Source organism: Arachis ipaensis, chromosome B2 (genome assembly GCF_059453495.1).
Source record: "Arachis ipaensis isolate K30076 ecotype BB chromosome B2, ASM5945349v1, whole genome shotgun sequence".
In the NCBI taxonomy this organism is placed as follows: domain Eukaryota; kingdom Viridiplantae; phylum Streptophyta; class Magnoliopsida; order Fabales; family Fabaceae; genus Arachis; species Arachis ipaensis.
Genome location: NC_142437.1, coordinates 7,343,625 through 7,368,942, shown reverse-complemented (window position 1 = coordinate 7,368,942; position 25,318 = coordinate 7,343,625). Strand labels below are relative to the sequence as shown.

Below are 25,318 nucleotides of genomic sequence, written 5' to 3'. Positions count from 1 at the left end.
AGATTTGATTTAAATTTTAAAATCCTAAAGATATGATAACTAATTCAAATCAGATTTGATCTTATTATATTAGATATTTAGATCAGATTTGATTTAAATTTAAAATATCTAAAAATACTACTAAACAAATTAAAAGTAAATCAAATCTTCCAACAAACTCTAACAACAAAACAAACTTAAAATAAATGCCTAAAAATTCGAAAATAAATAATAAAATAGGCCTCTCATTGAATTTGAAAAGCTTTATTGGGCTTCTTGTTATCTTGTCTTAGCCCAATGGGCTTTATGAATTGTTGCACTTTCAACACCATTGTTTTTGAGACAGACTCTTGGTCTTCTAGATGTCCAAGACTGGCATGGCACCATTCTTCTAGAATTCAGATCCTTGAAAAGGATAAGATTATCATTCCGTCCCTTAGCTCTAAGATGACGAAAATGCCCTCCTGACTAGGGCTGACAATTCATACCCTACCCGGGGTACCAAACCCGTTCGGGTAGGGTAGGGTATGCCTGCGGGTAGGGTAGGGTACGGGTTTAGGGTGTACCCTACCCTACCCTACCCACACCTCAAATATAATACATATTTTTTAAAAATTAGGTATATAGTGAAGGAAGTGAGAGTTAAACCCATAACCTCTCTTATGTAATGACTTACAATAAGTGAACAAACACTAAACTAGTTAGTTAATTTAGTAATTTAGAGCATTAATTTGTTATTTTTTATGTTATTAATATGTATAAAATTTGAAATGATTGAATTTTATTATTACTTTAAAAAAATTTGATATTTCTGCGGGTAGGGTAGGGTAGGGTTTAGAACTTTAGGGTGTGGGTAGGGTTAGGGTTGAGACATTCTCAACCCGCGGGTAGGATAGGTAGAGTTTTAATAGAATTTTCAACCCGCGGGTAGGGTTAGGGTATGGTTCAAACCTTACCTTACCCTACCCATTGCCAGCCCTACTCCTAACCATGTATCAAGGTCTTTTTTCAATAATTTTTTTTAGCGTGTTTGACAAATTTTTAGTAATAAAAATAAAAATACTAAAAAAATAAAAAAAACATCTTTTCTTTAAAAACTGTAATTTATATTTTTTTTAAAAGATCTTTTTTAAATAAAATATTTTTTATATAATAAATAAATAAAAAATATTTTTATATTGTTATACTTAAATATAATTAATAAATAAAAAATTTTTTTTATAAATATTTAAATATAAAATTATTTTTATTTTTTTATAATATTTTTTAAAAAAATAACTCAATTTTTTTTTTTAAGTTCACCCAAACAACTCTTTTATATAGAATTGCACGCAGAAGTAGTGTGTAGAAGCAGTTTGTTTATAAGGCATAAATAAAAAGCCCAGCTGGTTCAGTCACAACTTCAATTCCAAATCCCTTCTTAGGTTTCGCTTCTCTCTCAAGCAAGTTCCCAACTTTACCCTCTTCATCACAGTCCGAAGAAGAAGAAGAAGAAGAAGAAGAAGAAGAGCTTCCTCATACAGCGTCCAATCGAAATGGCAATTGAACACGAAGACGAACTCAAGGACGAGAAGAACCCTAGACCCCTTGACGAAGATGACATCGCCCTCCTCAAAACCTATGTATGTAACCTCCTTTTCCTTTTTCTTCCTCTCTCCAAAACCCTAATTCCCAATTATGCCCCTTTTCTATAGCAGATCTTAACATCTACATAACTTGTGTTTGACGTACTATATTAATCCCAATTTAATCGAGGTCTTACTTGTTTTCATTTCAGCTGCTACTCGTATTTAAACTATTAGTGGTTGTGGGGAAAAAATGAATATGTTTATCTGATTTCAATTGATTATGATTTTCGATGGTGGTGGTTAGTTAAAGTCTGTAACTTTGAACTCAGTGTATTTAGTTTTGAACTGTATAAAGTTGAGGACTTCCTATTACTGTCTCTATTTCTGATTATGAGCCTTTTGGATGCCAAGGGTTTTTAGGTTGCTGATTGGGATTTGTGTGATTGTTGTTTTTTTGGAATGGTTATGTAAATTTGAGATTTTAGTTGTATCTAGCTTGAGAAGATATTGAGGGTGCTCAATCAGAGAATATAGTTATCAATTAAGGTATATGGTAGCTCAATGGCTTAAGGAACCATGATAATTTATATCAAAATTGTTTTTTAAGAAAAAGGTCTAGATTTTTATGGTTTAACTATATATATGGTTTACAATAGGGTACTAGAGCATTTTCTGATTCATGCAGCTGAATCTTCCTATTGAGAAAAGCTTGAATGCTATTGTTTAAAAGAAGCATTGTTTGATTTGTCAATTTATGTGTAGGTTGTTGAATGTCTTTCTTCCATAGTTTAAAGGAAAATAAGTAATACTTAGATACATAGATGGTTTCCTCATTTGTTGAATCTTCACTTTCTCTTGGCTTCTCTATATTGTTGTTCACCAAAAATGCTTTCCCTTGGTCATTGGTTTTCTCATCGTTGGTGTGTTTCAAACAGACTTTCATAATATATTTATGTATGCAGGGTTTGGGACCATACTCCACAAGTATCAAAAAAGTTGAGAAGGAAATCAAAGATATGGCAAAGAAAGTGAATGACCTATGTGGTATGTGCAAAATATTTAGCTTGTTACTGCACATCTTAGTTTCCTGGTAGATCTTTCTGTTGTTAAATTAAAGTAAGTTGCATTTTGTCTGGTATCAAGATGTAGCTGTTGCTGATTACCTTTGTTTCCCGTTTTGATGACTATAAATGGTTGTTAATTTAGTATCCTTCTCCTATCCCGAAATTTATCACGTCTTCCACATAGGTGGTGTCATTAGTTTGTGGCCATTCATCAAAGTAAACTGGTCTCAAGAAATGAACATATGCTATTTTCATAGCCTTCATACTGTTTATTTTTTCACAGTGTCTTAGATGTTAGCTTCCTCTTGTGGTAATAGGTATCAAGGAATCTGATACTGGTTTAGCCGCACCAAGCCAGTGGGATCTTGTGTCTGATAAGCAGATGATGCAGGAGGAGCAGCCTCTTCAGGTCCATTTTTTTTGGCAGTTGGGGGGCGGGTGGGGTTGATTTTCTTCGTATATTTTAAATTTCATACAATTTTTAACTATTGCTATTTGTTTAACAGGTGGCAAGGTGCACAAAGATTATAAATCCAAACTCCGAAGATGCTAAATATGTTATCAATGTGAAACAGATTGCTAAGGTGCCTATACTGTTACCTATCTTCAGATAATTAATTTTTTTCAAGATGTTCAGCTTCACTTGATGAACATAACTTGCATCTCAATGATTTGCAAGCATTATGAAATCCAAATGCGATGCCAAAGTTCTTCATTTTGTTCATTTCTTGAAATTGGGTCTAATATTCCTTTTGCTTTATTGATGACAGTTTGTTGTTGGCCTTGGTGACAAAGTTTCCCCCACCGACATAGAGGAAGGGATGCGTGTTGGGTATGTTTTTTATCAGTAAATTTAATAAAATATAACCATGTAAAAAAGAGGAACTTTACTGTCATGTGTGCTTTTTGTTTGACCTTCATATTATAATTGCAGGGTTGATAGAAACAAATATCAGATTCAAATTCCTTTGCCACCAAAGATTGATCCAAGTGTTACCATGATGACGGTTGAAGAGAAGCCTGATGTGACATATAATGATGTTGGTGGTTGTAAAGAGCAGATTGAAAAGATGCGAGAAGTAAATACTACAAAATTCTCCATTTTCTAAATTATAATAAAGGAAATAAATTATATTACGTGGCACTAAATTATTAATTTCCCTTCTAGGTAGTTGAACTTCCTATGCTTCATCCGGAGAAATTTGTCAAGCTTGGAATTGACCCTCCAAAGGGAGTTCTTTGTTATGGTCCCCCGGGAACTGGCAAAACACTTCTAGCAAGGGCTGTGGCTAATAGGACTGATGCTTGTTTTATAAGGGTCATTGGAAGTGAACTGGTTCAGAAATACGTTGGTGAGGGAGCTCGGATGGTTCGGGAACTATTTCAGGTAAATATTTGCCTAGGACCTGTGTTTAGCTTTTGATCATTGTTTGATATATCATTCAACTAAAATTGTTATCTCCTGCAGATGGCTCGTTCAAAGAAGGCTTGCATTGTCTTTTTTGATGAAGTTGATGCAATTGGTGGTGCAAGGTTTGATGATGGTGTTGGTGGTGACAATGAGGTTCAGCGCACAATGCTTGAAATTGTGAATCAGCTCGATGGGTTTGATGCTCGTGGAAACATCAAAGTTCTCATGGCAACAAACAGGTTGGTTGATTTGCCCATCAAATTATTTCCCCCTTTATTTCAATGTTAATATAGATTTTTTGATGAGAATGATCAAGTATGCACTTAAATTTGTTATTTTCAAACCCTTTAAGGCGCTAGATGTCTGATCATTTATGGCTTTTTTGTTAGACCTGACACACTAGATCCGGCACTACTACGGCCTGGACGATTGGATCGTAAAGTGGAATTCGGTCTTCCTGATTTAGAGAGTAGGACGCAGATATTCAAGATTCACACAAGAACCATGAACTGCGAAAGGGACATCCGTTTTGAACTTCTAGCTCGGCTTTGCCCGAATTCCACTGGTGAGGATTCCTCTAAGACTTGGCAATTCTTAATTTAGTCCCATACTTTTTAACCACACTAACACTGTTAAGTATCTCAGCATTGTGGATAGTATTCTTAACTTTGGCCCATACTGTTAATGCATTCTATTTTGGCATTACCTATATTTCATGTTCCGGTTTCTGTTCTTTTTCAAGCCCTCCAGCCACACTGAGAAATACTTGCATGTCTGTTGAGCGAATTTGATAAATGTGTGGTTCCATTGTGCTCGATTCTTGGTTGCTTGTAGACATTAATTTTCTTGTTTATCTCCAGGAGCTGATATAAGGAGTGTGTGCACCGAAGCCGGTATGTACGCAATCCGGGCCAGAAGGAAGACTGTAACAGAGAAGGACTTCCTTGATGCAGTAAACAAAGTGATCAAGGGGTACCAGAAGTTCAGTGCAACCCCAAAGTATATGGTCTACAACTGAGAGTATTCTTTTGTTGCCTATTTCCTAGGAGAGACCATTTTAGCACAAAAATGTTCCAAGGGGCATATGCTTATTATTTTCATTAGTAGTTTGTGAAACTTGCATGTTGGAATGCATACTTTTAAGGTTTACTCTCTTAAATCCATGTACCAAACTTTTTTCCCTTGTTATAAAACGTTCAAATTGTTTTGAGTGTTGTTGCTAGTTCTTTGTTATATTTGTGCACAATAACAACACACTCTAAAGTATGCAAGTGATGGAAACTAGTTTGCGATGTTTATTATTATTATTATTATTATTGGAAAATTGGAACAACAGAGGTATCAAAGGAGTAATTGAATAATTTCTGTGTACAATAATTGCACATATTTACATGATGGCAGAGAGCATAGAAACTTGACATTCAAATTACAAAGTTATGACTGACTAATTTTAGTGCATCATTCATCCCGTCAATGTCACATTAATATTTTTCATCAGATTTTAATAACTAATTTATTTTAGAATTTAATTTTGATGCATTTTAGTATAAAATTATTTTACACATACATCTATCATGATTATATGATCATTTAAGAGAATAATTATGATTATATTACTGTATAAAATATTTTACATATTAATGTATTAAAATTAAACTTTTTATTTTAATGTATCATATACTAAGTTAGACTTCATATATTTAAATTATCCCCTTCAAATTATTTTCGTCAATTGATAATATTTATTAAAACTCGACATTTTTCTAAATTTTTGTATTTTAATATAAATTTAATTTTGATATATTATCAATGTAAAATAATTTTATACGTGTATCTAATTAGGTGATAACTCGTATTTAAATTTGAATAATTTGACTAAATTTTTATTAAGCAGCTTCACTTCACGTAAAATTAATAACCGAGAACTATTAAATAAAAATTTAATCAAATTATTTAAATCATTTAACGAAAACTATCAACTTTACATATGAGTTTTCACCTAAAATTAATCCCTTTAAATATTTGTATATTAAGGAATCAAAAAATGAGCATCAACGCTGTGGTGCAACACACAGAAGTCAAAAGTCAAAACCATAAACCCTTTCCATCGCGCTGTTACCGTTCTCACGATCCTCTTCATAAATGGCTTCAGCGTGCAGCAGAATCGCGCAAAGAGCTTCTTCATTTTCTTCCATAAAATCAACCATCAAATCCAGTCTTCGCTCTTCATCCTTCTCCAACACCGCCACCACTACTTCTCCTCTTCACCGATCCATTTTAACCAGGTTTTTTTTTCCACTGTGATGTTATTTCCAAGTTCCCAAGCTCGAAACTTTTATTCCTCAAGTGTTGTTCTCGTTGTGATTGTTGTTGTAGGGTTGCCCCGGAACTGAGATGCGCGCAGTCGATGCTGCCACTGCATAGTGCGGTTGCGACGGCGAGGATGACGTCATTCCTGAGAACAACATCTCGGAGCTACCGAGCGCTATCACAGGGTACTCTCTGCTGCACCTCTCCCGGCCTCTAATACTTACTTTTTCCTCCATAAAAATTCTTCAACTGTGAGTTGCTAGTTTCCTTGCTTCATAGATTGAAGTTTCTCTGTGAATTGTACTGAGTAACATGTTTAGATATTGGATTAGCTTTGATGGAAGATGCATTTTTTTTTGGATGAACCAACAGTAGTTACATCGAAAGGGTTAGATAGATTGCTCGGATGAAATCGAGATTTTGTACTCTGAGTTGATAGAAAGTTGCATTGGGTTTTTGGACTTTGTTGAACCACTGGATCCTCTTATTGGTTTGTAGCACAATCTTGACATGTAGTGTGTCTCTGCTCAATACTATCTAGAACATTTAAATGTTTTGGAAGGTGGAACAGCCTCGCGCATGGTCTATTTTGACTCTAATTTATAGTGGGGGCATTGTTAGCTGGGTAGGTTGGTTTTGTGTATAAAACAGTTTGAAGGCCAAAAAGTACAAAGTGAATGTGATGTTATCAACTAACTGTAAAATTTGGTTCCTGCAGGCACATAGTTAACTGGGAGCTTGCGGGACCAGTCACTTTTGACCTACTGCCTCATTACCAAGTATGAAAAGATTAAGTGTTCTTTTAACATTTAATAATAATCTCTTAGCAATCTTATAATACAGCCGTATCTGTTTCATAAAAATATTCTGATTTTTCACCAATGTATGTTAGGATAAGAATGGATTTCATGTGCAGTAATGCCCTCCTCTTTTCTTTTGTTTTGGAATTGAAAAGTGGAATTCAGATGTTTGACGAATGAAAATTGTGAAGTCGATTTTAGCATCATTTCTAGAGTAATTGACAACATTCATTCCTTTTTCTTCACTCAATGTTTTCTTGCTAAGGCCTTGAGGTTGAGTATCTTGCACTTGTAATCAATTGCTCTTTGAAAGAGGTCTGATGATTTCCTTTAGAAAACCCCAAATGACTAGTTCTTTGCTATTTTTCATGTGCTTAAATGTAGCAAATGTGATGAACAATTAAAACATTAGATGGGGGCATTTTTGGCAATCTATTTCAGTTTGATGTGTTAAGGAGGCCTATAGAAGTCCTTGTAAGGAGGAAGGAGAGTGGATAAGATGAATGTTAGTCTAATGGAGGAGGTGGAGGGAGACTTGGAAACCATGGAAGAAACTATTAAAGCAATTTAGAACTTAGTAATCTAAATATGAACAGGATTTCATGCGTCATCTAATCATTGTTTGTTGCCAATCTCACCAATTGGGTCAAGAGTCAAGACTTAGTAATTGTGGTAGTTGTTGTATTTTGGTTTGATGTTCCATTGGATTAGTCGCAATGTTTTTTCCATCCATTAATTAGTATGATGATTCTGGTGTGGTGGATACAATTAGATTCCAAAATTTTCATTGAGGTCAATTTATTACCATACTTCCACTGTTCCTTAACCTTAACAAATAACATATATGTAATTCTTCAAATTAATAAAAAAGTAATGCTAGGTAGATAAAAAAAACAGTCAGAACTTGCCTTATTTAGCATTAATTAATTGTCGCAACAATTAATGAATGCTAAATAAGGCAAATTATGGCTGTTTTTGACTGATTTTCTTTGGTTACCAAACATTTCTGTTAATAAAATAACCATGCTACGAGATGGTTTCCCCACATCTTTCTTGTGTTACTGATTTGTTGTATAAATCTCCTCCGTAATTAGGAGATGGTTACCCCGCATCTTCTTTGTGATTAGCTCACTAGTCTGTTTAAATAAGTGTTGGGGTTTAAAAAATAATACAATTTAATTGATTATATGTGTTAAATTTTAATTTTTAAAAAACATCTTTAAAAAAAGACGTTTTTGACATCTTTATCTAAGTGGTTTCCATTCATTAAGAGCCGAGTATAACTTCTTTTCTGAGAGAAGATGAATTAGGGACAAAAACAATACTAACATTAAATAATCTATTAAATAAAAAAATTCACAAAGTATTTATATTTAATAAAAAATGTCGTATGTAGTAAACAAATAACTTAATGTCTATAAGAAAAAATGAACTAAAATATTTTAAAGTAAATTTTATATGTATTTACTAAATATTGTCAAATTAATAATAATAATAATATTGATTTAAGTGTAAAAAATAATAATATATTATTAAAAGATATTAAAATATAATTCTATAACTATTTAGATAAATTTAATAGACAAAAATAAGAAATATATCTTATTCAAAATATTGTATAAAAAAATAATCAAGAATTATTTAAAAGATATATATAATATTCATAGAAATATAAAAAATTAATGTAATTATTAAAAATATATGATATAAAATATTATAATTATTGATAAATATCATCATAATTAATTATTAAATATTAACAAGTCTAATTATTTAATACATAATATTTTTTAAAAATAGCATTAACATATAGACTGGCACTGGAATGCGTCACTTAAGCGTATTTGGTTCTAAAGCTTACACTCATAAATAGTAAACTAAAACAAGTATAATAACTCGTGCAATACATGTGATAAGATTAAAATTATAATTTTAAACTGTTTTGTTAAGATTAATTTGAATTATAATAATTTAATTAATAAAAATGTAACATGTTATGTATTGTTTGTTTTTTCTTAATCTAGTATTAAGTGTATTAACTCTAAAATAGTTATTAATTAATTTTAGTAATTTAGTTTCTTCAATAAATCAGAAATATATACTTAATATGACCATAAATAACCTAGCAATACTTAGACCTACCAATAAATTTTTATGCGTTGTTTTACTGTCAAGTAAGACCATATCAAAATCAGTTCAAAATAAATAACAAAGTATTAGAGAATTCTAATCTACAAGAGAGTTAAATCTCAATTTGACCCCTAAAATTTGGCATGATGCTCAGAATGACCCCCACAATTTCGTTGGCCCCAATTAGAACCCTCAAATTTACAATTGTGGCTCCAGCTTGCCCCTGCGATCATCTCCGTCACCGAAATGCTGATCTAGCGCAATTGCATGACATGATGGACACTACTTAAACGACGGCGCATTGGTTTCGCGCGCAAACCCTTTGGAAACCACGTAGTGTAAAGGTTTTCTTGATGTTTGGCAACTTATGATCGTCGTAGTGGAAAGAAAGAGAGTTTTAACCCACAAAAAACTGAAATGACGTGGTTTCCAAAGGGTTTGGGCGCGAAACCAATTGCGCCGTCATTTAAGTAGTGTCCACCGTGTCATGCAATTGCATCAAATCAGCATTCTGGTGATAGAGATGATTGCAGAGACAAGTTGGAGCCACAATTGCAAATTTGGGGGGTTCTAATTGAGGCCAACGAAATTGTGGGAGTCATTCTGAGCATCGGGCTAAATTTCAGGGGCCAAATTGAGATTTAACTCCACAAAGTTCTCTAATAAAAAATAAATAATTTAAACCCACTAAAAAATAACTCAACACTTTTCTTTGATGCCTGCAAAACATATACTTAAAACAATATTATATCAATGTTAGTATATAGTTTTACGATCATCGACCGTATTTTATTATACGTGACTTCTTCTTAAAAGTTATTCTATACACGTATGCAGTCGGAAGATAAATTCTGCTTGATTCCTCAATCAGAAAGATTGAGAAGACATAGACATTCCCTTCGATCAGTTCATTCTCAAACATCTTTGCCAAATAATTCTTAATTGAACAATGAATTTTATCACACTGTAAAACAAATTAAATATAAAAGCTATTACCACTTATAAAGCTATCAAATCGCCCTGTCTTTGATTCGTGCAAGGGTTTACTTATCAAATAAACTTAAAATACAAACAAAAAATATTTATAAACTGGACCTAGTATCACTTGAAAGAATAATAAAAATTAATCAACTAACATTATCATCCATGAGAACTATTTCTATGTAAGTCGTCTTGCTCTTGTCAAATTTAGATGGAACTTTCCATAACTTTATAATTCTTGCCTTTATTTTCCAAACATTTTCATCACATAATCTACCATAAGTAATACTATTGATAGAATCATAACTAATAGCCATTAGGTATGAAGAATAAAAAATAGAAAAAAAAACTATGTCTAAATTCTGAATTTTCTAAATGAATTTTAATGGTAATAATTAGCTAATATTTTTAAAGAAAATACTTGTTATAATTAAGTGAAAATTATGCCATTATATTTTATTAACCTTTTTGATTAATTAAAGAAAAATACTTGCTCAGTATATATATTATTTACATTAATTATATGTCAATATTTTTAAAAAAAAGCTAAAAAAAAGATATATAAATATATATAATATTATTGTTATATAAAAAATAAATATAAAAAATATGTTAATGTAATAAAATTATACTATAAGCAATTATATTTATAAACTAATTTTATTGATATACTATATCTATAGTATTATCATATGTTTTTGTAAAGAATAACTATTAATTAATACTCTTTATATATATATGTTTTCATAAAAATTACATAAAATTATTTTCTCAAATGTTAACACATAAAAGTGGAAATCGAGTTATTATTATTGTATACTACAAATATGTAATTTTACAAAAAAAAAAGACTCATTTAATAATTTTTTATTTTTTATTATTAATGTTATGTATGTGTAATCTTAATAAATTACAGTAATTTTTTTATTTAAATATATGTATACATTAATTTTATTAAATAATTCTAAATATTTTTTTATTTATGCTTACATATATTAGTTATAATTAAAAACATTTAAATCACATGTATTAATTATTTTTTTTTGTTATGATTATTTTCTTTTATATATATATATATTTGTATTCTACAATTGTATAATAATTTTTTATTTTTTATATCCATGTATATTTTTCAATCTCCGTTCACACGTATGATTAACAATTTTTTTTAAATAGTGATGTTTTAATTTTTCTTTTCTTTCACGTATCTTCATATGTTAGCAAGAAAAACAAAATCACGTATTGTGACTCTTTTTCTTTTATCATACCTTAATTTTAATTAATCAATCTTGTGTCCACACAATATAATTAAATTTTTAATTACTCTAATTTATTGAAGAATTACACTTCTCTTAATAATTATATTACTAATCTGAAATAAAAAAAATGGGATACATATATCCAAGAAAGAAAATAAACTTAAAAGTCGAAAAAAAAATTATATTAAAAAATTTAAAAAAAACATATCCAAGAAAAATAGCCGTAATATATAAATTGAGGCAACAATTTAAATTTCTCTCAAACTAATTTAATCAAATACCAATAAAACTAAATTACTTAAACAATATTTAATATATTCTAGTCCTTAGACACATAGATTAGAGTCATTCTCGTAACAACAACCAATTGAAACAACATCATAAGTTCTAACATTTCAAATTTGTACAAATTCAGACTATCCCCTTATTAAATAAGTTTCATCATCGCCATCCACACAGAGCCTTACGCTTAAGTCGTAAAGCAGAGGTGGCAAGGTATTACGACCTCTAAAGAAAAGGATATGTACATAGATATAGTTGGATGAAATCATATCTAGGAGCCTTGAAGGATAAGCTAATCAAAAACGATAAACAGGAAATCGTGTCACACTCGTATGGATATTTGTAAAACGGACAGAAAAAATAAAAAAGGAGCTAAAAACATATATACATATCAGGGTTCCAAAACTTAGATAGCAAGCTCCAGACTCGACCTGCGAAGCTAAGGCCGGCCAGAGTATATATATATATATATATACAACCCAAAATAAAAGTCAAACCACAAAGTAAACCCCTGTATCTCCAAGTCGACCTCTAGGAGGGACAAAACACAAAATGTACATGTAGAGATTCTATAAACATGTATACATAGCCCAAAATCAAAATATGACAGTCAAAAAGGTAGTTCTTCGCTTGTAAGGAGGATACCCAGACGCTCAACGAGGTGTCTCTCGACCTGCATCTGAAAAACAACAACATAGTATGGGATGAGAATCGGAGGTTCTCAGTATGGTAAAGGTACCTGCATAGTTAATGTAAAAGGTCCCGGAAAAGCCAGAGGCATTCTTAGAACTCCGACCCTCAGAATCATTCTTAAGGAAAATAAACTAAACCAAAAGTTAGGTAAGTTATCTAAGGTATTCTAGTTCTGAATCTAACTTTAACTTAATACTTCACTTTCTGACTCCTCCAGTTCTCCGAATCTCTGGTGGAACAACCCTCGTCATTCCTCCGCTAGACAAGGGGCCTCTTAGTTGCATAGACCAACATTACAGACAAGAAAAACACAAATAGAGAAGCATTTACAACAAGTAGAACAAGTAGCAGATAAGCAGAATTTAACAGTTAAGCGAGCTAAGACAATGCACACTCAAACAAAGCAAATAAATGCATATGATGTATGCCTGTCCTATGGCTGATGAGTCTCATCTGTCGGTTATACAGCCAACCCGACATGTCCTGGTAGTTAACCATTGGACAATCCCTCTGTGCGCGCATCTCCAAGCTCAATAATATTCCATGGAGTCAGTCTCCAAGCTCAAATATAATATTCCATGGAGTCACACTCCAAGCTCAATAATATAGTATTCCATGGAGTCGAACTCCAAGCTCAACAAATATAGTATTCCATAGAGTCGAACTCCAAACTCAAATATAATATTCAATATTCATATATATGCATGCCCATGGGGGAATCCGGAGAGTTAAAGTGCCCAGTCACATCTTGCGACAGAGGGTCAACAAATAGTCTCAAATACACAAGCCACATAATAACCTCTTTCTTTTTTAAATACCACCTCAAATCAAAACTTCAATTCTTATAGAAGTTTTGGCAGTATCTCCTCTAAAGCTCGAATTTCTGCCCCCCTTCAAGGGTCCCAACTATCAAATCCAACACCTCTCAGTCCTTCAAATCATTTCCGGTAACAAATTATTTCAAAATCAAACAAATACCAATATTAAATCTTTTCCAAAACCAACCAACTTCAATAGCAAATTATTAACAATAGCTAAACCACATAATTTATTCTATATACACAATCCATCAATGATACGTTCAATTCATTCCTATCTTAAGGTCTTCTAGCTTAAGTTTTCACGTGACACTAAACATTAACTACAAGAAACCAAAACCATACTTTCGTACAGAATCAAAATATTCGAAATTCCGGAGAAACTTTCTGACTGAGCTATCGAAGAAGAAAATGTCCAGAATCGTCTATACCTCCTAAAATTTCCGTTGGCCAAACCCAAAAAAAAGATGAGCTATGTCACTGTCAACTTCCACTCATCAAAAATAGTGCCAACGTATAGAAGAAGAGGTTACAAATACTCTTACTGAATTAGATCTTTTATTAGAGTTACGTATTGTAAGAAATCGAAACCAGAAGTTCGAAGAGATTTACGATCTTTCTTTTTTTCTCTTCGTTACGCTATTTTCTCTCTTCTTTTCTTACGGTGTATATATATATATATATACACGCCTTAGGCTTTATTATATATATATACATAAGGATAATGATAAACTTTAGTGGATATATATATATATATATATATATATATAAATAATGATTGAAGTATTAAGTTAAATAGTGAATAATAATAATAATAATACAGGAACGAACTTTAGCGAATAATAATAATAATATATATATATATATATATATATATATATATATATATATATATATAATAACGATAATAATAATAATTTATATATAAAGTTAATAATATATGAGTTACTAATTTAAATGACATTAGTAACTTAAAAGTGAAAGGTATTTGGTGAAACATTAGTAAAGTTAAGCTCAGCAAAGAGTACTGATATTTACTTATATCGGCGGATATTGAATTCGATAATAATATTATTAACTAACCTCTATTTTTTTAAATTAAAATATCAATTACTCAAATTAAAATATACATATAAGTTTCATTACTTATAAGTTAATAGGATTATAGTTTTAATTATGTAAAATATTTCATCATAAAATATATATATATATATATATAAGAATATGTACTTGATTGAATTCAAATAGTTATAAAATTAGTTCAATTACTGATAATAAAATAATTTCTAAAAATAGAGAACTCCAATTTATGAGATAAATTATAACTTATTTATATTTATATTTTTAAAACTGAGGGTCGCTACACTTGTAAGTTAGGTTGGGGGAAGTTAGGTTTTGACAAAAAAATTGTAAAAATACCCCCTCACTAAAAAAACATAAAGCTCGGCGGGGAAGCCCGCCCCGTCCCGCCAAAGCCCGCGGTGCGGGTTAGGCGGGCTTTTGCTATTTGGCGGTCCTAATTTTTCAGTCCGACCCGCATTTTTTGGCGGGTTACGCGGGGCGGCCTGACAGGTTTAGGCCCGTTTGCCACCCCTAGTCGCGGATTCGAGTTTCTCTATCTTCGGTTAAAAAAAATATTAGAATTATTAACAAATTTTAACATAATTAATTATTAAATATTAATTTGCGTATAATTGATTACATAATACTTTTTTAAAAATAGTTGAGAAGAGAGAGATATCCAAATTGACACTAAAATGTGTTATAAAAGCATGCTTGGCTTCGGAATATAATCTATTATAAAATTATTGATTATTGATTATTGACTCACAAAAATATAAAAAAAAAAAAGAAAGAATCATAATAATAATAATTAAAAAGATATAAAATAGAATATTAGAATTATTCATAAATCTCGACATAAATAATTATTAAATATTAATTTGTGTATAATTGATTACATAATATTTTTAAAAAAATAATTGAAAAAAAAAATACAAATTGTCACTAGAATACATCACATCAGAATACTTTGCATCTTAATGCAATCCATTGTAGACTAATATAATAATGAGTTTATCTCAAAAAAAATTTTATTTGGATATACTAACTAGTTATATAAAATATGTTATACAGAGTTATCCAATTATATTTATTTTTTGGATAATCATTTATAATTAATATAAAAAATAATTATTTTTTATTGATATATTATTACGTAATTAAATGTATATATAAAATTATTTTATTTATACTAAAAATATATTAAAATTAAATTTAATATAAATTTAAAATGTTTGTTATATCTACTAATTCCAATTATTATTTATTAAATAAATTTAATTTTAATATATTATAAATATAAAAATTTTATATAATTATTTAATTAAATTTATATATTTAAATTGTTTTTTAGATAATAGATTTAAAAAATAGTTACTTTCATTAATGTGATAATGAACCATTCAATGACGGCGTAAAAATAATTTATCATGAAAATTAAATTATTATTCATTTACTTTTGGAGTTTTAAACTTTTACAGGGTGTATATTGATTTAAGTAATAAGTTTTTTTTGACAGAAAGTAATACATTATTTTTAAACTATCCATGGTTTGTTATTACTTATTACCTGATCATCAGTGATCACCTAAAGTTGTTACAAAAAGGTTTAAACTTTAAAAATATGGTCCTATATCTAATTGTTGCTAGGGGTGGTAACATGTACTCTATTCGCGGGTACCCAACTTGACTCTATTTGATCGGGTAGGGTTGCCAACCCGATCCGCAACGGGTAGGGTAGGGTGTAGATAGGGTTCTCGTGCGGATCGGATAGGGTGCGGATTGAGTCTCAACCCTCCCCAACCAACCCGCACTCTATATATGTTTATGTTATATACTTATATAAAAATATGTTTTAAGTGGATGTTTAATCAAAGACCTCTCAGTAAATGCAAAAGATCTTTAACCACTAAAAGAAAATTATTAATTGATAATTTAATATTTTTTTTTACATAAAAATCAATTCTATTTTAAATTATCATCAAGTTCTATAATAATGTTGTATATTTTTTGTAACCCGCGGGTAGAGTCGGGTACCCGCGGGTTAAGAGCGGGTAGGATTAGGATTGAGATATTCTCAACCCGCGGATAAGATAGGGTTGAGTTTATATAAAAATCTCAACCCGCAGGTAGGATTAGAGTTGAATCCAAACCCTACCCTACCCTATCCATTGCTACCCTTAATTGTTGCAACGACGACGTACAAATATTTCAGTTCTTGATTACTTGCTTTAAAACAAAGTATTCTAATAGTTTAATTGCTTTATAACTTATTAGACATATCCTAAAACAAAGTTACAATACAGTCCCAAGAAACAAACAAAAGGTTAGAGTATAGATTTGGAGAATCCAATAGCGTATTCATGAAGAATATTGCCTAGGCCATCTAGCATAGAATCATCATTTAAACTATCACTTAAATTCGATTTGGAATCTACTTTGATATCAAATTTCTGTGTGCAATTGCACATATTTACATGATGGAAGGAGCTTAGAAACTTAACATTGAAATTATAACGTTATGATTAATTTTAGTGCATAATTCACGTTAAGATCAAATTAATATTTTCCATCAGATTTCAGTAACTAATTTATTTTAATGTATCATGTACTGAGTTAGACTTCATAGATTTAAGTTATCCCCTTTAAATTATTTTCTACACTGCATACTATTTATTAAAACTTGACATGTTTCTAAATTTTGTATTTAAATATTTATAAAATTAAAAATAAAAAATTGAGCATCGTAGCAGCTAGAAATATTTTAAAAGAAGGGCTTGTATTGTATGAAAGTCGAAATAGAATTGACGTACAACTTACAATGATCAAATAAGTTAGGTTTAAATACGATTTTAGTCTTTATGAAATTAATTATTCTTCACATATAAGCATTTTTTTATATAAGTCATATAAGTTATTTATATTCACGCGCCGACGACGTTCTTAGAATTTTTTCTCCTCTTTTATTTTTCTTCTTTCTCCTCCATCATCAGTTATCTTGTTGTTGAAGATAATGAATAATTCAAGTTCAGATTGTTAATTGAACTAGAACGAAATTGATTATTATTTTGAATCCAATTAAATCGCTGAGGTGTTGTTCGATTCTAGTTAATTTTTCGTTAGTAGTTTATAATTCTGTAGGTGAATAATATTTCATCGTTGATGGTTTGAATTGAATGTAATGTAAAAGTTCTGCATTAAAGAAAATATTTTTCTATATTTGTAGCAAATTTGGGTGTAACACGAAAATATTTGGGTGTAACACGAAGATATTTGAATGTATTGTTTAAGAATTTTCGTTATATGTGTGCTGATAAATTCTGCGTAATTCAAAATTATTCTTTTTCCTCCTCCTCATCTTCTTCTTCTTCTTCTTCTTCTTCATCATCATCATCATCTTTTTTTTTCTTATTCATCTTTCTTTTCTTGTTTTATCTTCTCAAGTTTCTTCTTGTTTTACTCTTTTAAAAAGAATAAAAACAAAAAAAATCAAACAAAAAGAAGAAGAAACACATAATGGTACAAAATTACTTGGAAGAGAATGAACTTACATTCATTCAACTAAAAGAAAGAAAAAAATAAGGAAAAAAAGAAGAAAAAATGCAGCATTAGAGGAAACATTTTTCTGTATTTGCAACAAATTTGGGTGTAACACGAAGATATTTAGGTGTATTTTTTAAGAATTTTGGTGTATGTGTGCTGATAAGTTCTGCATAATTCAAAACTCTTCCTCTTCCTCATTTTCATCTTCTGCTGCTTCTTTTTTTTTTCATCATCACCATCTTTTTTTTTCTTTTTTTCTTATTCATATTTTTTTTTGTTTTTTTTTTTCTTGTTTTACTCTCTTAACAAGAATAAAAACAAAGAAACCAAACAAAGAAGATGAAAAAACACATAATGCTGCAAAATTACTTGGAAGAGGATGAACTTATATTCATTCAACTAAAAGAAAGAAAGAAATAAGAAAAAAAAAAGAAAAAAATGTAGCATTAAAGGAAATATTTTTTTGTATTTGTAGCAAATTTAGGTGTAACACAAAAATATTTGGGTGTATTGTTTAAGAATTTTTTGTGTATGTGTGCTGATAAGTTTTGTATAAATCAAAACTCTTCCTCTTTTTTCTCCTTATCTTCTGCTGCTTCTTCTTCTTCTTCTTCTTATTTCATATTCTCATAATTCTTCTTGAGAAAAAAAAATAAACAAAGAAAAAAAATATATAATATTGCAAAAAAAAAATAGAAAGAGAAGAAGGAAAAAAATGCAGCAACGATAACAATAATAAAAAAACGATGAAAAAGATGAAACACACGAAAAAAATAGGACAAACACAAAGAAAAAAGAAAAGAAGAAGGAAGAGAAGGAGGAGGAAGAACGCAGGATACAAAGAAAAACAACGTAATTTACGCGCATTATGTAAGTAACTTGTATAACTTGTTTGTCAAAAAGACTTGTATGTGCAGCAGTACTTTTATGAAATATGTTTTTGTTTTGATTTCTATAAATTTTATTTTTTGTTTTGATCCAGTAAATTTTTAAGGATTTTCATTTTAATCTTGTTCTTAATTTGCTTCTTAAGTAATAATGTGATAAAATAAATACTAATATAACACATCTTGTCATATTAGCATTTCAATTTACCACATCATTAATTAACTTATAATTTTAAGTATTTAATTTAATAAGCCAACGATAGAGACTCTTTAATTTTCACTGGACTAGAACAATTTGTTTTATAAAAATCAAAATAAAAAAAATGAATATTGTATAAGAACCAAAAGCTTATTTAAGCTAACAATTTACTGTCTTTTGAAAATAGGGATTTTATGCAATAGGGCTGAGACTATGTAGCAAAATTGTCTAGAAACTTAAGAATGAATTGGATAGTGGATACACACATTCTAAAATAATGTTGATCAATGTAATTGACCGTTCCTTAGTTTAATCAAATTCCTAATGCTTGTGGCCTGTTTGACTTTGTCGAAGGAATTATTGAGATGGGATTTTCTCTTAAAAAGAATTTGATGGTAAAAATTATTTACACGTACATCTAATTATGTAATAGTATATCAGTAAAAATAATTATTTTTTATCTTGATTGTTGAATGATTATCTAAAATAATGAATATAATTATATGACTATGTAAAATATTTTACACTATCAATATATCAAAATTAGCTTAATATTTTAAATAATCAATATTACACTTCTTAGATGCATACATATGTTTTTTTTTTCTTTTTCTTATTTATTTCGCCAACTAAAAAATGCCGAGTAATAAATTTTAAAGTAAAGCACTATTTTAATCGTCAATATTTGAACCAAATTTTAATTTGATCCTTCAGATTTTAAATATCTTATTTAATTTTAAAAAGTTTTAAACGGATTTAATATTGTCCTACGATTAAATTTTACACGAATAATTAGCATATTAAAGAGTTAGTAATATTCAATTTCAATAAATAAAATCGACCCACCAATGTAAATGCTTTTCCTTTATTTTGGAAAGTTGATAATTGATTATTAGGGTTTAGGTTTTGTTCGAGAAAGAGAACAAAAAAAAAAGTAAGAAAGTGTTTTAAGAAGATTTTGATTATATTTTTCTGATACGCGAAAATAAAAAAATATAACTTAACTAATAATATTGCTAATATTCACTTCACTCATTTTATTAAATATTCATGTTAAATTTAACTGAGACAATATTATACCCGTTTAAAACTTTTTAAAACTAAATTAGGACGTTTAAAAGATTACGGATTAAAATAAAATTTGATCCAAATTTTAGAACTAAAATAATATTTTATCCTAAATTTTACATTAGTCAAGAATGAATTAAGATAAAAAAATATAAAATATAAAGATTAATAATTTTTGTCTTAAAAAGTGATTTTTTTTATAGACAAAGTGAATGTTTGTCAATTTACGTACAAAAATGTTATGTATATACTAAAATTAGTTGTTATATATATTTATATAAATACATGTGTTGATTAATTTATTTTTAATATTTATTTTATATTTTATTAATTTTAATATTTTTTTATATAAAAATGATCTAATTACAAAATTAAAAATAATATAAAAATTCAATTAAAAAAATATAATAATTTAATTAAAAATTTCATAAAATTATAAAAAATAATAGAATAATTAAACCGTCTAAAGACTATAAATCCAAAATGACATATTTTAAAATATAAAATATTTTATGATAATGTTATTTTTTATGATAACTAGGAAAGGATTCAAAATAGATCAACAAAAGAAGTTGAAGAAGAAAACAAATGTCGGAAAGATGTGAATTATTTTACAACATCGAATATAGCACTTTCACTAAAATCATTGCATGAATCAGAATATTCCCGCTAGATATGATATACCATTCAAGTTATATAGCATGGTCATTAGTCCTGTTAAACCTCTTTTTATCCCGCATATTGGTATTGCAAAATACACATATGTAAATAGGATCACCAACATTTCAATATTCTATACTAACATAAAATAGAAATTTCACAATAAAAAATACAAATTAATACTAAAAAAATGTAAAAGGTGCCACGCATAACTGTTAACAAATTCTAAAGGTTAATATTCATACCTTCCTCGTGAATGACAACAACATCCTATTTAAAATGTTGGTAAAAGTGGTTTGAGAAATAAATAGTTAGATGGATTAAACTATATAAAAAAGAAATTAAATTGAAATATATAATACAATAATAAATGCCACTAATGAGACCAACCATTACTTACCATTGACATCCATCTCTTCTGATTCTGTGGCGAAATCCTCATCTAAGGCAATATCATTATAATCATCAATTACTGCATTATATAAAAAAAGAATTTTCACTAATATTTAAAATATCTAAAAAGAAGTATCATATAAGTAAATAAAGAAATTAAATAAAACAATATATATGACCTTCGTATTCTTCACCGCTAGAATATTATTAAATAGAAGCAATATCCACCGAATTAGATGATGAATGATAAATGTTTAACTGATATTCATTAAACATGTTGCATGTATTATGTGCAAGAAAGTTTAAAGTTTCTAGGGGTGAACGCGGATAGGATCGGATCGGATCGAATCCCATATCTGCAGTTTTTAGGTTTGGATCCGATCGGATCGGATCGGATCGGATATCGGATATATCCGCAAAACATAAAAATATTTTAAAAAGCTTATTTTTATTAAAAAACATATCAATAAAATTTATTATTTATATTCTTTTAAATATGTTTACTCTTAAAATGATATTAAACATACATTTCTTAAATAATAAATTAAAATAATAAAACATATATGATAATTATTAGTTGAAATAAAATATAAAAAAATATTTATTTATTTATTTCTTTATTTTTGCGGATACGCGGATATGCGGATTGGATATGCGAATATCTACACAAAATCCGCAATTTGATCCAATAGCCTTGCGGATCGGATCTATATCAGCAATTTTCGAATCGGATTCGGATAAATACCGCGGATATGCAGATCGGATCCGATCCATGAGCACCCCTAAAAGTTTCTGTCAAGGGATTCAAAGGACGCTTGTTCCTAATAAATTAAAGCAAACATGAATCATAAATGAATAGCGTTGTGAATCAAATGTGACAAAAAAAAATACAAATTTAAAAAAGAATATGGCAATAAAAGCATAAAAGAACTAAGAAAAAAACAAAACAGATTTATCAAAATACCTATCACATGGTTCTACATTGGTTCAGGAAGATTTAAAATAACATATCTCTGAAACTGGACCACTGCTAGATAGATCTGAAATAAGCTTTCTCTTTTCTCTATCATTGGAAACAACAATCTGGTCCAACATAGCTAAAATAAAATGAGACCTTAATTAAAACCACTTAAATGGAAAGTTAAAGAAGCTTACCATTAAATATATCAAAATAGTGGTGCTCTATAGTACTGATCAGAAATTGTAAGATCATAAGATGTTGCATTCTGAAAATTTGAACTTGATGCATTGGCACATACATTACTCATTTGTAGAATGTTTTCATTTTAGGACATCATAGATCCATTTCTATTGACAGAAGGTCTCTTAAATGGTAAAATACCTCTATTTGGAACTTTTATACATTAAAAACATAGCATTCATGAATATATTATTTGGACAATACATAAAATATAAAAATTATTATGCAGTCTCCTTCTGTCATTCGTAATGAAACCGAATGCAGATTTATGCATGAAGAAATAAATTAACACAGATAACTCTTATGAGTTATAAATTGAACTGGTTTCAACATTATATCTCAATATAGCTGGGAAAAGTTAAGGAGAAGATAACTAAATGTGATAAATTGAAAATCTTAATAAATAGGGTTAAGTACTGAAATCGTCCCTAAGGTTTGGGGTGAAAATCAAAATCGTCCCCGACCTTTTTTTGTTATTAAAATCATCATCAACGTTACAAAACGTTATAAAATCGTCCTTTTCTATTTTCTTGGACCAAATTACCCTTAACTATTAATAAAAATAATATTAAAAAAAAAAATAAAACCCCATCCCCACCCACCCAAATCTCTTCGTCTCTCCCTCCACCCCAAACCCCCTCCCTCACTCCCTCACCCCCTCACCCCAAACCTCCCTCACTCCCTCACTCTCTTCATCAGATCCCACTCCCTCACTCTTTCACCTCCTCACCCCTCACTCCACTACCGCCGCCCTTGTGTCCAACCAGCCGCCGCCGCCCCTGCGTCCAACCCCCGCCGCCGCTGCCCCTGCGTCCAACCCGCGCCGCCGCTGCGTCCAACCTGCTGCCGCCGGCCCTGCGTCCAACCCGCGCCGCCCCTGCGTCCAACCCGCCGCTACCGCCCCTGCGTCCAACCCGCGCCGCCCTTGCGTCCAACCCGCCGCCGCCGCCCCTGCGTTCTTCCTATTTTTGTTTTTTGTTTTTTTAATTTTTGAAGAACATATACATGATTGATGATTATTGAACTTCTGCTTCTTCCTCTCTTCTGCTTGAACTTCTGCTTCTGAAATTATAACTTGATGATTATTGAATTATTGTTTATTATTGATGTGATTATTGAAATTGTTATGCTTCTTCTGCTTCTGATTTGCTGTTAATTTGTTTTGTGGGGTGATTGAGTGTATGGGGTGATGGGTGATAGGTGAGGGATGAGGGATGAGGGATGAGGGATGGGGGGTGAGGGATGAGGGATGAGGGATGGGGGTAGTGAGGGGGTGGGCTGAAGGGTTACGGGAGGGGTGAGGGTTGAGGGGTGGACTGAAGGGTTACGGGAGGGTGAGGGAGGGGGGAGGGTTGAGGGGGGGTGGGCTGAAGGGTTACGGGAGGGTGAGGGAGGGGGGAGGGTTGAGGGGGGGTGGGCTGAAGGGGGAGGCGGGAGGGGTGAGGGTTGAGGGTAGGGGGTGAGGGAGTGGGCTGAGGGGGTTACTGGAGGGTGAGGGAGGGGGGAGGCGGGAGGGAGGGAGGGAGTGAGGGAGGGGGGGTTTATTTTAATTTTTTAATATTATTTTTAATTATTTTTATTAATAATGAAGGGTAATATGGTAAAAAAAATAAAATTGAAGTGGAAAAGGACGATTTTATAACGTTTTGTAACATTGAGGATGATTTTAATAACAAAAAAAGGTCGGGGACGATTTTGATTTTCACCCCAGACCTTAGGGACGATTTCAGTACTTAACCCTAATAAATAAAATCAACGACAATCATAAGAAACGTGAAGAAAAGAAAAATACACATAGAACAATAACAGAGTACACCCAAAAAGACTATGAATCATTTTCACAAAATACACCAAAAAACAAACTGATACAAAAAATTACATAAACTAAAATAATAAATAAAAGACAGTTACATCAGCATATCTAAAGAAACTATTGATACAACAGATAACTATCTGGCATGACATTAAGACCTTGACCACAAACAATCACTGAGTTAAAGTCTCAAAATTATCTAATCACTACTCACCTACCTCTTGCCAGCAAACTTCATGTCTATTTCCATTATACATTCAAACAATGATCTCATAGAAAAGGATAATAATAATAATAATAATAATAATAATAATAATAATAATAATAATAATAATAATAATAATAATAATGCATGAGACCCACTTCAATAATTTTATATCCTAAGGAATGATAATACTTTCGATAAAATGTGTTTGATTCGGACCAAAAAATTCCATAGATTTTTAGAGAGTCCATAGCATCTCATCGTGGGTTTGTCATTCTCAAGTAGCAGTTTACAAATTATAATACCATTGAATTTACTATGAGTAAGCAAAGTTGAATAATGCTAGTATAGAAAAAGTTTTTCCAAAATAAAAGGAAGTAACTAAAATAAAAACCATACTAAGCTTAATTTAAGTCTTTAACTTTATCATCATTAACACTTTATAAATTGATATTCAATGCTTGGTTAACATGTAAGTTGAGTACATGTATGGTGCATCCTATATCTGTCCCTAAACTCTACGAAAACATAAAATTTGAATACAAATCTATGTAAATATAAACTGTTATTTTTCAAAATAAATAAAATTTAATAAGATGGTAAATAAAGACTACTTGTTCCAATGGTAGAGCAACATCGTCATCTGAAGAAGAAGAGTAATCGACCAGCGACATTTTGCAGTGACCTCTTTTAGTCTCTGCTGCTGCCAACGTTGAAAGCTCAGTGGCAATGTACATCTCCTGAACATCAAATTTGTTCTTGCCGCCGGTTAGATATCATCGTTGTGTTCTTGTGCCGCTGTTGTGTTCTCTGCTTGCCTAGTTTTGCTGCATGTGTTTTCTGCGGTCGCCGATCAGTTTTTTCTACCGATTTGCTTCGCTTCATCAATCAATCCACACAAATGATAGGGAGAGCAAGAGTAAGGAGAAGAAATAATTGGGTAAAGGTGAGAGAATAACTTATGACATAATGGTAATAACGTATGGAAAAATG

General features: G+C 30.4%; 2 protein-coding genes across 4 annotated transcripts; both read left to right on the top strand.

Annotated features, from left to right (window-relative positions):
• The first annotated feature begins 1,296 nt into the window (after positions 1 to 1,296).
• On the top strand, positions 1,297 to 5,230 carry LOC107624742 (26S proteasome regulatory subunit 7). Its single transcript, XM_016327183.3, has 10 exons — positions 1,297 to 1,601; positions 2,510 to 2,591; positions 2,929 to 3,020; positions 3,118 to 3,195; positions 3,382 to 3,443; positions 3,546 to 3,690; positions 3,780 to 3,998; positions 4,080 to 4,261; positions 4,412 to 4,587; positions 4,883 to 5,230. The coding sequence occupies exons 1-10, from the start codon at positions 1,515 to 1,517 to the stop codon at positions 5,038 to 5,040; spliced, it is 1,281 nt and encodes a 426-aa protein (XP_016182669.1). The 5' UTR covers positions 1,297 to 1,514; the 3' UTR covers positions 5,041 to 5,230.
• An 843-nt stretch (positions 5,231 to 6,073) lies between these two features.
• Positions 6,074 to 7,827, top strand: LOC148572937 (uncharacterized). 3 transcript variants are annotated; one of them, XR_015905114.1, is made up of 4 exons: positions 6,074 to 6,307; positions 6,399 to 6,517; positions 7,051 to 7,111; positions 7,574 to 7,827. XR_015905114.1 is itself a non-coding variant. In XM_088504707.1 (3 exons), exons 1-3 carry the CDS (start codon positions 6,165 to 6,167, stop codon positions 7,056 to 7,058), a joined length of 270 nt encoding a protein of 89 aa, XP_088360833.1. In that variant the 5' UTR covers positions 6,074 to 6,164; the 3' UTR covers positions 7,059 to 7,326. The 3 variants fall into 3 exon arrangements, 2 of the variants coding, with proteins under 2 accessions (XP_088360833.1, XP_088360832.1); XM_088504707.1 differs by lacking the exon at positions 7,574 to 7,827 and having other exon boundaries at positions 7,051 to 7,326; XM_088504706.1 differs by lacking the exon at positions 7,574 to 7,827 and having other exon boundaries at positions 6,399 to 6,583; positions 7,051 to 7,102.
• The last annotated feature ends 17,491 nt before the right edge of the window (positions 7,828 to 25,318 follow it).

What these genes read in the sequence shown, in the direction of transcription:
- LOC107624742 (XM_016327183.3), top strand. Translation starts at nt 1,515, where the DNA reads ATGGCAATTGAACACGAAGACGAACTCAAGGACGAGAAGAACCCTAGA. An exon ending in GAAAGTGAATGACCTATGTG is followed by an intron (nt 2,592 to 2,928) that starts GTATGTGCAAAA and finishes TTGTGGTAATAG; the next exon opens with GTATCAAGGAATCTGATACT. An exon ending in GTTCTCATGGCAACAAACAG is followed by an intron (nt 4,262 to 4,411) that starts GTTGGTTGATTT and finishes CTTTTTTGTTAG; the next exon opens with ACCTGACACACTAGATCCGG.
- LOC148572937 (XM_088504706.1), top strand. Translation starts at nt 6,165, where the DNA reads ATGGCTTCAGCGTGCAGCAGAATCGCGCAAAGAGCTTCTTCATTTTCT. An exon ending in CACCGATCCATTTTAACCAG is followed by an intron (nt 6,308 to 6,398) that starts GTTTTTTTTTCC and finishes TTGTTGTTGTAG; the next exon opens with GGTTGCCCCGGAACTGAGAT.